The following is a 12,314-nucleotide window of genomic DNA, read 5'->3' as shown; positions in this document are numbered from 1 at the left end:
TCTTTGAAAAATAAAAATAATTAAAATGTATCAAGAAGTAAATAACACTAAAAAGCTCTTTTTTTTTTTTAATTTTCAAACTTTTTTCATTTTTTTTCCAAAGATAAGCCAATATGCATTAAACCATTTTTTTTTCTTTTCCTCTTTTTCTCCTTTTTTATTTTTCACTTTTTTTCTTTTTTTTCTAAAAATTCTACGCTAAAACTTACAAAATAAAAACTACAAAAACAACTAAAAACTAAAAAGTGAATAAAACTAAAATAAAATAACACAAACAATAATGAACTAAAATGCAAACCATCTAAACACAAATCAACCGATAAGAATTATCACTAAAACAAAGCATACCAATTAATTCAAAATTTGGTGTCTACAGTTTGCCACTCTTTGTCTGAGTTTTGAAAAAACTTGAGACAAAGAAGTAGACACCAAAACACTTACCTGTGTTGCTTGGCAGCAAAATGATCTCAACGAACTGGAATTCTAAAAATGCGACTGACCTCAACAGAAAATTAAACGGGACTGACCCGAACAAAATTTAAACGGGACTGACCCGAACAGGAATTTAAACGGGACTGACCCGAACAGAATTTAAACGGGACTGACCCGAACAGGAATTTAAACGGGACTGACCCGAACAGGAATTTAAAAAGGGACTTCACTGGGAAAGTTTAAACAATTAATTGAGGTTTTTTACCTGAGAATAGTTCAACTTTTGCACCAAGAGGGAAATTTGGATCTTTGTGATTGAAGCGAGAGCTGATGTTGTTTCTTATGATCGAGTTTTACAAATAACATCGATCCTTGCTTACTGGGAAGCTTTGCCTGTCATTGATTTAAGTGCCAAAAAGAGAGCGCCTGCTTTTGTTTGTAAATGCAACATTCCTGCAAGAAAAGAAGAAATAATGGACTTGCCACCATTATTTGATCCGGTTTGCCTTGAGAATCGTGTAAACATGAGTCTTGTGATGCTTTTACTTCTGCTCTGCGACGTTTGGCTTGATCTAACTTGAAATCTTTCAATTTTTGAGACTGATAAAATACGGATTTAACACTTCACCCAATCTAGGTGGCAGCTTTGTTGCATGTTACTCACTGTAGCTGATGATTGAATCCCTTATCTTTGCACAAAATTTAGGGTTTATCATTCATTTGAATTCAATGGTGAGAGAATGATGCGTGAAAATTTATCACATAAAAATCAATGTATATGCAAGATGATTTCCTATGTCAGGCAAAGATGAGCATGCAAAAGAATATAGACAATCATAAGCAGTCATACACAAATAATTGAGAACAACTAAGAGTTTTATAAAGATACATTTTTTGCAAAAGAATATTTGTAAAGAACAATACAAGTTTAGCCAACGAATATCATATTCGAGACTTCGGATATTTCCTCTTCGGAATCCGATACTGGCAGAAGTATCACAAATATGAGGAAAACCCCAAATGAACCAGGTCACCAGCTGTTCCTTCACGAGCTCTTCTGCTGAGAAAAACCTACCTTGGCGCCCTTTCGGGTTTTCACCAAGGTTTTCCCCACCCTTTTGTTTTTGTTCTTTTCTTTTCTTTTTCTCTTCTTTTTTTTTCTCTCTTTCTTTTTTTCCTTTTTTCGAGGCGCCCCTTCGGGTTTTCGCCTAAAGAACAATGAAATGTCTCGACCATGATTGACTCAGCAATATGAGTTAAAGATTTCTGGCATCAGTAAAACGTACTTCCCTTGTAAGATTAGGTGAAGACATTAGAGACATCACCTACCAGCTGATTAACAAATTTTCTAATAGAAATGCCGCAAGTGACGAAAGCCAGGACTTTGGGCTTTGTAATGAGGTCCGGTGGGGTGCTTTGAAAAAAGTTGAAGCTTGAAAGCAGATTTGATACGAGGGGTGAAATAACTTGAGATTGCACTATTTGGAAACAACTCCAAAACTGAGGAAAATTTGCCTCATTTTGATTAGCTTTTCTCTCTTTGCATTTTCCTCACTTTTGCATTTTTCTTTGAAAACTAAATTTGCCCCAGTGTAAGGGTTCTCTCTTTTTTCTCTTCTTTCTTTTTTCTTTCGAAATAAATTTGCCCCAGTATGGGGTTTGCAATTCTCAAGGGTTATCAAACGAAATTTGTCAATTCTGATGGCTCAAAGGGGACAAGTAGAGATAAAATGTTTTTAGTGTAAAAGAAGATGGCCTGACTTGCATTTCGCCATTTGCATGAATTTCTTAAAGAAAATTTGCATGATCAAATGAAAATTTTTTTGCACATATCTGAGTTGATGGGTTGAGGGAATGCCCGTCCATCCATTTCCGCCAAGATGAGCGCTCCGCCAGGTAATACCTTTTGGACAATGAACGGCCCTTGCCAATTTCGAGCAAATTTGCCTTTAGCTTCATCTTGCATTGACAGAATCCGCTTCAGTACCTTATCACCTTCTTCAAATGTCCGCTGATGGACCTTTTTGTTATAAGCCCGGGCCACACGTTTCTGATAGCACTGACCATGACAGATGGCGTTGAATCGCTTTTCATCTATCAAAGTCAATTGTTCATGGCGCTGCTTGATCCAATCGGCCTCCTCCAATTTAGCTTCCATAAGGATTCGTAGTGACGGAATTTCAACCTCAGCTGGCAATACAGCTTCCATCCCATACATAAGTGAATATGGCGTTGCCCCAGTCGATGTCCGAATAGAAGTCCGGTACGCCATCAATGCATAAGGTAACTTTTCATACCAATCGCGATGCTTTTTTGTCATTTTGCGGAGAATCTTCTTCAAATTTTTGTTTGCGGCTTCTACAGCTCCATTCATCTGAGGCCTATAAATGGCAGAATTGCGGTGTTTGATTTTGAATTGCTCACATAGTCCATCTACCATGTCATTGTTCAGATTCCTGGCATTGTCTGTGATAAGTGTTTCGGGTACTCCAAATCGACAAATGATATGATCTCTCAAGAAATTGGCAACCACCTTCTTCGTGACATGTTTGAATGACTCCGCTTCAACCCATTTGGTAAAGTACTCGATCACCACCAATATAAATCGATGTCCATTTGAAGCAGGAGGATCGATTGTACCAATCGCGTCCATACCCCACATTGAACAGGGCCACGGGGCGGTCATGCTATGCAACTCAGTGGGTGGAGCGCGTATAATGTCACCGTGCATTTGACATTTTATACATCTCCGGACAAAGTCTATACAATCATGCTCCATAGTAAGCCAGAAGTATCCGGTTCTCATGATTTTCTTCGCTAGCAAATGGCCATTCATGTGAGGTCCACAAACGCCACTATGCACTTCTTTCATCATATATTGAGCTTCATCCTCATCAATGCACCTTAAAAGGTTCAAATCCGAGGTTCTTTTGTATAACACCTCTCCATTTAAGAAAAATTTTGAAGCCATTCTACGTAGAAAACTCTTGTCTTTTATACCAGCATGCTGAGGGTAGGACCCAGTTTTGAGAAACTCTTTAAGATCATTAAACCAAGGAATAGTATCCGAGGACTCGTCTGCAACCCAGCAGTGGGCTGGCTTGTTTTGAAGTTGAATTTGGATTGGTTCGATCTTCAATTCATCTGGATATTGGATCATGGAAGCCAAGGTGGCCAAAGCATCGGCGAATGCATTCCTGGCTCTCGGGAGATGTCTAAACTCCAAATTTTGAAACTGCTTGGCCAAAGTGAGCAGACTACAATGGTAGGGTAGAATTTTCGAATCTTTGGTTATCCATTGCTTCAAAGTTTGGTGCACGAGCAAATCTGAATCACTAAAAGCTATCAACTCCTTGATTTCCATCTCTAAAGCCATTTTGAGACCTAAAATGCAGGCTTCATATTCAGCCATGTTATTCGTGCAAGCGAATTGCAATTTGGCAGCGGCAGGGTAGTGCTTCCCTTCGGGTGACACCAAAACAGCTCCAATTCCAGCTCCGAGAGAATTCGAAGCTCCATCGAAGAAAAGCCTCCATTCAGGACTTTGTTCACTTATATCATCTGCAGCGCCTACAAATAGGACCCTCTCGTCAGGGAAATAAGTACGGAGTGGTTGATAATCATCATCCCTTGGATTTTCTGCCAAATGATCGGCTATAGCTTGCCCCTTGACAGCTTTCTGTGAAGTGAAAACAATATCGAATTCTGAGAGAATTATCTGCCATTTCGCCAAACGCCCAGTCAACATCGGCTTCTCCAAAAGATACTTCAAAGGATCAGACCGGAAAATAAGATACGTGGTATGGCTCAACAGATAGTGTCTCAACTTCTGGGCTGCCCAGGCCAATGCACAGCAGCTTTTCTCAATGAATGAATAATTAGCCTCGTACTGCGTGAACTTCTTGCTTAGATAGTAAATGGCTTGTTCTTTCCTTCCAGAGTCATCGTGCTGACCTAGAACACACCCTACTGCTCCATCGAGTACAGATAAATACATAATCAAAGGTCGGCCCGGTTTGGGTGGCACTAAGACTGGTGGATGCAACAAATAATCTTTAATCTTGTCAAAAGCCTGTTGGCACTCCTCATTCCAATACAACGGCACGTTCTTCCTCAATAATTTGAACAACGGCTCGCATGTGGCAGTTAGTTGGCCAATGAACCTCCCGATAAAATTGATCTTCCCTAAAAAGCTTTTCAGTCCTTCTGAGTTTTTGGCACTGGCATGTCTCGAATTGCTTTGATTTTCGCCGGATCTATTTCTATGCCCTTCTTGCTAACAATGAATCCCAACAGCTTACCCGCAGGTGCTCCAAAGGCGCATTTCGCAGGATTTAGCTTTAAATTGTACTTCCGCAACCTCTCGAATAATTTCTTCAGATCAACCAAGTGGTCCTCTGCCCTTTTAGACTTGATTATAATATCATCCACGTAGACTTCCATCTCCCGGTGGATCATATCATGAAATAGGGTTGTCATGGTCCTCTGATATGTTGCTCCGGCATTCTTTAAACCGAAAGGCATCACTCGGTAGCAAAATGTGCCCCAAGGGGTGATAAAAGCAGTTTTCTCCCTATCTTCTTCTGCCATCAAGATCTGGTGGTAACCAGCAAAACAATCGCAAAAGGTTTCAATCTCATGCCCGGCAGTATTGTCTAAGAGAATGTGAATATTTGGTAGAGGAAAATCATCTTTAGGACTGGCTTTATTAAGGTCTCTATAGTCAACACAAACTCTCACCTCTCCACTCTTTTTTGGAATAGGGACTGGATTTGAAAGCCAAATTGGGTAGTGGGAAACAATGATAATGTTGGTTTTGAGTTGTTTTTCAATTTGCTCTTTTATTTTGAGGCTTATATCTGGTTTGAATTTTCTGGGTTTTTGTTTTACGGGTGGAAAAGAAGGGTCTGTGGGTAACCTGTGCACTACCACGTCAGTTGAAATGCCAGTCATATCATCATAGGACCATGCAAAGACATCTTGAAACATAGTCAAAAATTCAAGCATCTCCTTTTTCTGCCTTTCATTCAAGTGAATACTGATCTGCACCTCCTTAACTTCATCCTTAGTGCCAATGTTAACCTTTTCTGTTTCTTCCAGGTTCGGTTTTGGTTTTTCCTCATATTGTTCAAGGTCCTTTGCAAAAGAATCGAATACCTCCTCATTATCACTCTCGCTTTGGAGTTCGGATTCACAGACCTCCAAGTCGTGAGTGATATAGAAATTGCCATTATCGTATTCCAGAACTGTGATATCCAAAGGGTCAAATAATTTTATTTTTGGCCATCTGAAAGAATTAACGAATGTGGGATAGTAAGCAAATAAGCATACAACAAACAAATGAATCAAGCAATATGAATATAAACAAGCGAATAAACAACACAACAATGACAAGAACAACTTGTGCATTTTCATAAAACCTTTGATTGAAAGCAAATGGAAATGAAAACTTAACAATATTTACAAACGTTAGTCAAAAAGGAAAATTGTTTTCATTGGCTATTTACAGATGCAAAGGTATTTTCATGAATTCACATGAATGATAAACCCCTTTCATTTTACCGAAACTCCTTCCGAACGGGCAGGGACTCGGCTGTCCAATTGGGAATTGATCCTTCGGGGATGTCAGGAAATTCAACTTCGCCTAGAACACTATCTTCAAATGTTGCCCCAACGAACAATTGGGCCAAACTTGCTTCAATTTCATCGACTGGGTTGATTTCTGACATGATCACCTCGGCTGGTCGTGGGAAAGTATAATACAGGGGTGGAATGTCAAGAGCCCTTTGCCTTCCTTCCTTCTCTGCTCTTTTACGTTCCTTCATTTCTCTGATATCCTTAGCGGTTGGTTGGAAACCCAAGCCAAATGAATCTTTCTTCTCCATAATCTCCACTGGCTTCAAAACTCCTTGCAGATTTCATCCTAGTCCCTTGTCAAATTCATAACCTCCTCGGATCATTTCCTTAGCCATCATAACACTGGCCTTTGGTAGAACTTGCTCCTCGTTTGTGATCCAACTTACAGAGACGATATCAGCCGTGCTATGAGGAGTCATGGTGACATTGCGGCTTCCATCCTCTTTTGTCCCAGAATCGGTGATTACAAGGCAATCCTTTTCGGCAAATATAGTGATCAGCTTGTCATTCACTACAAACTTCAGCAATTGATGCAATGAAGAAGGCACAGCCCCAGACTTGTGAATCCATGGCCTGCCAAGCAAAACGTTGTAAACACTAGAAAAATGCATGACTTGGCAGGTTATTTGAAACTGGGCGGGCCCCATTTCAACTACTAAATCAATTTCTCCTATTGGCTCTCTTTGCGCTCCATCAAAACCTCGGACTATGGTCCCTGAAGGCCTTATCTTGACGTCATGCAATCCTAGCTTTTCCAAGGTGCTCCAGGGACATATATTAAGAGCGGATCCATTATCAATCAATACCTTCGGCAGCATTTTTCCGTTGCACCTCACAACTATGTACAGGGCCTTGTTATGTCCAATGCCTTCCGCCGGCAATTCCTCGTCAGAGAAAGTGATTTGTTTGGTGAATAATACGTTCCCAACCACGTGTGAGAAATTATCAACTGAGATGTCCCTAGGGATTTGAGCTTTGGTCAACACCTCGATCAGCGCATCCCTATGCATATCTGAAGAAAAGAGTAGATCCAACATGGATATCTGGGCAGGCGACTTGCTCAGCTTTTCAACTACATTGTACTCACTTCTCTGAAGTCTCTTAAGGAAATCCAAGGCTTCTTTCTCAGTGATTGTTGGTTTAACGGGCGGCTCGGAGTTATTTGCTTGAATCGGAATGGCAGCTTCAAATGGACTTGCAACTTTCCCCGATCTGGTGACCGCTGACACTTCTTCCTTTGCAATTATCTTTTCCCCAATCTGTATGACAGGTTCATCATAGTTCCATGGTACTTGTTGCAGGCTCAGGACAGGCTCCTGCTTCGGGAATTCAATAACCACCGGCTTCAAAGACTCACTCTCAGCTGGCGTGAGATCCAAGATAAAGGGCTTCTCGTCCTCTTCAAATGGCAGTTCTATGACAAAGGGTTGGTGTAACGACCCCACCTCCCCCTAAGGCGTACCAGAGGGTTCGGCGGGCCGCCTGCCCAGCTCTCGCCGGGACTCAGTCATTCGCTACAGTCCTCAATTAAAAATTGAAATCAATCACAAGAATAAATAGGGCATTGATCCAAACTTAAAGCGGAACTTATATACATTGCCAACCCAAAAGAGAATATAAACATCAAATATACAAGGGTTCTCAATCCTTCATACGTCCAGCCCGTGCCAAGCACTAGGCGAGAACCACTACAAAAGAAACAAAAGAAACAAAACTAGATTGGCTAGTCTATCTCAAGCTCACGTCCTCGCTCGCCTTCCCCTGTAAGGAAAACAAAACTAAAGGAATGAGCTAAAAGCCCAGTGAGGTTCCGAACACATAATCAGATAATCAATCCAATACATTAAACATGGAGTATCAATAATTCAAGAAACATTTACAATGGAAAGCGATAGTAACACATTCATTAAAAGGATACGGCTCACAAGGAGCAATTCGTTATTTCGTTCATTCGTTCTCCTGACATTTCCCCTTGTTCCTCCAATCATTTGAAAATGCATTTTTCGTTTATCAATAAACCCTCGTTCGTTCGTTCGTTCATTCATTCATTCATTCATTCACCCCTGTCCTGGCCGTTGGCCAGTCTCCACCAACCTACAGGGTAATACTCGAGTATACCAAACGTTCACCCAAATCCCTAATCGCCCGACCGAGTCCGCTTCTGGCTCGAGACGACCGGTAACAAGGGGCAATGGCCAGTTCAGCCCAAAAGGCTTACATTCATGCGCAAGTAACATTTCAATCATTAAATCCTTGAAAATTGCACAGTTATTTAGGTCGAGTGCGATAAAGTACACACTCGCCTAGAAAGCTCGTTTTGGAAATCATTAAAAGCACTTAACACATTAGCAAATGATAACAACAAGCCATAGAATCAAATAAGGAACACTCACCTAGAAATGCAAAATATCGTGCAAAATATCCTTCCGGATATTACCCTTAATCACCAATGAAACCTAAGGTTGAACAAGAGAACATTATTATAGTTTATCGAGCAAAACATTTAAGGGAAACAAAGAAACCCGACTAATTAGGAGTAAAACGTGTAAAGATGACTTTCAAGTAAGAAGAGGGTTGTTTGAACCCAAGGATGAAAAATCATGTTTTAAAATGGAAAACCGGTCATGGTATTGGCCAAACAAAAGTATACAAGTTCAAATAGAAACCTAGCCCTCGGGCGAAAATTTGGGCAGCACGTTGGTATGTGACCCCAAACACTTCAGCTTCCCTTGCCAATTCTCTGGCTGGTTCCACATACTCCGCATCATCCAGAATAACCCCAATGATATTAGCATGTTCCGGTAAAGGGTTCCTATTTACGTTCGGCCCTGGCGCCTCCCTTTTCCGGATTACAATCTCCCCGGCTTCAACCATATCTTGAATTTTATGCTTAAGCGCCTTGCAATCAAAGGTGGCATGTCCGGGGGCCCCAGAATGATAAGCACAGACAGCTTGTGGATTATACCACGCGGGCATGCCATATGGGTAGGCAGGAGGGGGTACTGTACCAATTTTCCCGGCGGCCTTTAACTGGTCATATAATTGGTCTAAAGGCCTACCTAAATTGGTAAATGTACGGCTAGGGGGTCGGTTGTAAGGTTCAGAAGGTTGAGGATGGTTGTAAACAGGTCTATTTAGAGGCGGAAATCTTGGGTTATATGGAGGGCGTGGTCGGTTTTGGGGTGGATTTGGTTGAGAAATTTGAAAAGGGGCTGAAGGTGGGTTTGGATAGCTTGGGCGAGGTCGAGGGTGGTGGATGTTGGTAGTATATACAGGGTACGGGTTCGAATAGTAATGATAAGGTGGTTGGTAAGTTGGATTGTGTTGATATCGGGGTCTAGGCGAAGGGTTTTGGTTCCAAATAAAGGTTGCGTCCCCCTCCTTCTTTTTGAACGGCGGCTTTTTCGCATTGCTTCCTTGCCCTTGTAAAGCATCCAACTGAGATTTGAGGGCGGAGACATTGACAATCTTCCCAACTCTCACAAAGTCATCAAACTCCTCAAGTTTATTTACAATTGCAGCAAACGAACATCCGGTCATACGAAAAATCTCTTCGAAGTACGGCGGATCATGAGCTTTTATGAAAGTACGTATGATTTCATCCTCGGTCATTGGTGGCTCGACCTTTGCAGCTACTTTTCTCCATCTCTTGGCATAAGTCTTATGGTCCTCGGAAGGCTTCCTTTTCGTTCCTTCTAACGTAGTTCGGGTGGGAGCCAACTCGCAGTTGTACTCGTACTGTCTCACAAATGCATTAGACAAATCAATCCAGGTTTTCACGTCTTCAAGTTTCAGGTTGGAATACCAGTCAAGCGCATCCCCTTCCAGACTCTCGGGGAACAATCTTAAAGGCAAATTCTCATCGTCCACGGGCTTTCCCAATTTGTTGGCAAATAGTCGGAGATGTGTCTTGGAATTACCCGTCCCATCATATTTGTTAAATTTAGGGGTTTTGAACCCCTCAGGCAACTGCACGTTCGGAAAAAGGCACAATTCATCATAATCCAGGACTCCCTGCCTATTCAACCCCTGGCTCTTCCTTATAAATTCATCGAAACGATCTAGACGTTTGAGCAACTTCATATCAATTGGAGCAGAAGATTCCCCCATTTCAGGCTTATTTTGGAAAGTGTGCTCCGGTATCACGGGCTCTGCGGTAGGCTGATAAAAAACTGGTGGGTTCAAATGCATGTTTGGGTCGCTTTGAGACTGAAATCCTTGACCATAAGGAGGGTAGAAAGGAGGATTTTGGGTAAAAGCATATTGCGGGTTAAAAGTTCCCTCAAACGTGGTTTGAAATGGAGGAATAACAAATGGTTCGGATTGTGGTTGTGTAGCGGGTACAGGCTCAGGTTGCACTCCGCTACTAACAAGCTCGTCAATCAACCTCTTCTGAGCGGCCATTTCCGATGCCATTTCCCCAAATTTTGTGAGTAACTCTGTCAACTGAACCCCAGGACTTGCAACTTCTGGTTGGGTAGTTGCAACGGCCTTATCGGATGATTCTGGTTGAGTACTCATGTCTACACGATTCCTTTGGGCTCTACTTCGGGATCGCGTAATAATGGGGTTTTTCCGAAAAGCTATTTTGAAAATTTACTTGAGAATGCAAAAGACTTCTTTAGATAAAACCAATGATTACTGAATTTCTGCAATTTATTCAAAAAAGAGAAAAAGGAAAAAGACATGAGTTAGTAATTATTCAAACAATTCGGATGCGTGTCCTATTTGGGGGGCCCTTTTTGTGCCAAGGGTAGGCCTAGCATGATGCAACACCTTCGAAGTGGGACCCGTAATACAAACCTGTTTTTGACAATAATCCAAAATGAGAGCAAAAGAAAAATCATTTTCATTGATAAACTTGCCAATATTTACATCATGTCACGAAGACGATTCCGTACAAGATTGCCAAAACTTCTGAACCTATCTAATACAGAGTCCTTTGTTTCCCTAGCATATGGAATTCTAACACATTCAGTTTGGTCATATAATTCTGCACATTTCCGTTTCAGCTCTTGACGCCTTCCTCGTTCATTTTCATACAATTGCTTGCTTTGCCCCGCCATCTCTTTGTATGCTTCGACAGACTTACTTAACTGCAGAATTTCCTTATCCTTTGCTTCGATAATGGCTTTCAACTTTTTCACCTCCTCAGATGGCTCATCTTGAATTTCTTGCGCAACGGATCCTCCTACCCAGTCTTCGTATTGTGAAGTCGTCAAACCCTTCTGCTTGAGCTCCGGGATGTATCTAAAACTCACGTCATCAGATAGCGTCACCCAGGCGTCAATAATCCGATCTTTCATAGGGATTTGATTTGGGCACATTCCCCAGTTAAAAATAATGGTGACTTCGCTCATGTCAAACACGGGTGGTATTTCTTGGGTACGCCCTAATTGTCTGAGAAACCTTTTTGGGGCGTACGCGGTAATCCCTTGAGTACCTAGTAGGAGAATGAATTCGGATGCCTGAATGCGAAGAACAGGTTTAGTACAATCGGTCCAATCCAACACCCATCTAATATTTTGATCGGTCACGTTCTTCAAGAAATCCACAAACTCAGTTGCATTACGCGGCAAACTGTCTCTGTTAATCCTCTTGTGATGCGTGGTTATCCAGTTGTATGCGAACATTGGTAGACTCGATGAAATAGCCGGTCGCCTCATGAAATGCTCCATTCCCCATATATGTAAGATCAAATTTGAACCACAAAATAACTTTTTCCCTTTCTGACAGGTAGTACAGGCTATGAAGATGTCGGCCAAAATGGTAGGAATAATGGAACACGGCCTATCATTAATTCCGAGAAACAAGTCATACAGGATTCTAGTGAGCTTGAAGGCTATCTTTTTGTCTTTCCTAGGAAAAAAGCAGGTTCCCGTCATGACTAAACCGTATACCCAGACTTTCTTTCGATCCCACGCTTCCTTGGAAGTAAACGAGAAGTCCCCTCGATGCCTCTCAAAACCATCTCTTAGCGCAAATCGATCAAATAAGAACTTCACCTCTATATTTTGGTCTGCCCTTTGTAGTACTGATTCCTTTAACCCAGTGAAACGGCAAAATTCAGCTTTGTTTGATACTAGCGGCAATACCACGGCAGTTCCTTGAATCGGCAAATTGAGAAATCCGGCGACTTCCTCAATCGTTATGGTCATCTCCCTTTTTCCAACTCTAAAAGCAGAACAAGTGGGATCCCATAGATGCACCAAAGCTTCTACCAAATATCCATCGGACTTAATGTC

General features: G+C 41.6%; 1 protein-coding gene across 1 annotated transcript; it reads right to left on the bottom strand.

Annotated features, from left to right (window-relative positions):
• Positions 1-6,350: 6,350 nt before the first annotated feature.
• On the bottom strand, positions 6,351-10,473 carry LOC140037891 (uncharacterized). Its single transcript, XM_072083048.1, has 4 exons — positions 10,441-10,473; positions 9,343-9,978; positions 8,766-9,099; positions 6,351-7,468 (listed from the first exon to the last, which is right to left on the bottom strand). The coding sequence occupies exons 1-4, from the start codon at positions 10,471-10,473 to the stop codon at positions 6,351-6,353; spliced, it is 2,121 nt and encodes a 706-aa protein (XP_071939149.1).
• Positions 10,474-12,314: the final 1,841 nt, after the last annotated feature.

Source organism: Coffea arabica, chromosome 3c, assembly GCF_036785885.1.
Source record: "Coffea arabica cultivar ET-39 chromosome 3c, Coffea Arabica ET-39 HiFi, whole genome shotgun sequence".
NCBI classification, from domain to species: Eukaryota; Viridiplantae; Streptophyta; class Magnoliopsida; order Gentianales; family Rubiaceae; genus Coffea; species Coffea arabica.
The sequence above is the reverse complement of the archived record's forward strand: the minus strand, read 5'-3'. Positions and strand labels throughout refer to the sequence as shown.

Excerpts from the sequence above, each read along its gene's own strand:
- LOC140037891 (XM_072083048.1), bottom strand. The coding sequence starts at position 10,473 with ATGGCCGCTCAGAAGAGGTTGATTGACGAGCTT. Across the intron at positions 9,979-10,440 it reads AGAGGTTGATTGACGAGCTT|ACACATCTCCGACTATTTGC; the intron begins GTTAGTAGCGGA and ends GGTAATTCCAAG. Across the intron at positions 7,469-8,765 it reads GTTTGGGGTCACATACCAAC|AGGACGAGAAGCCCTTTATC; the intron begins GTGCTGCCCAAA and ends TGCCATTTGAAG.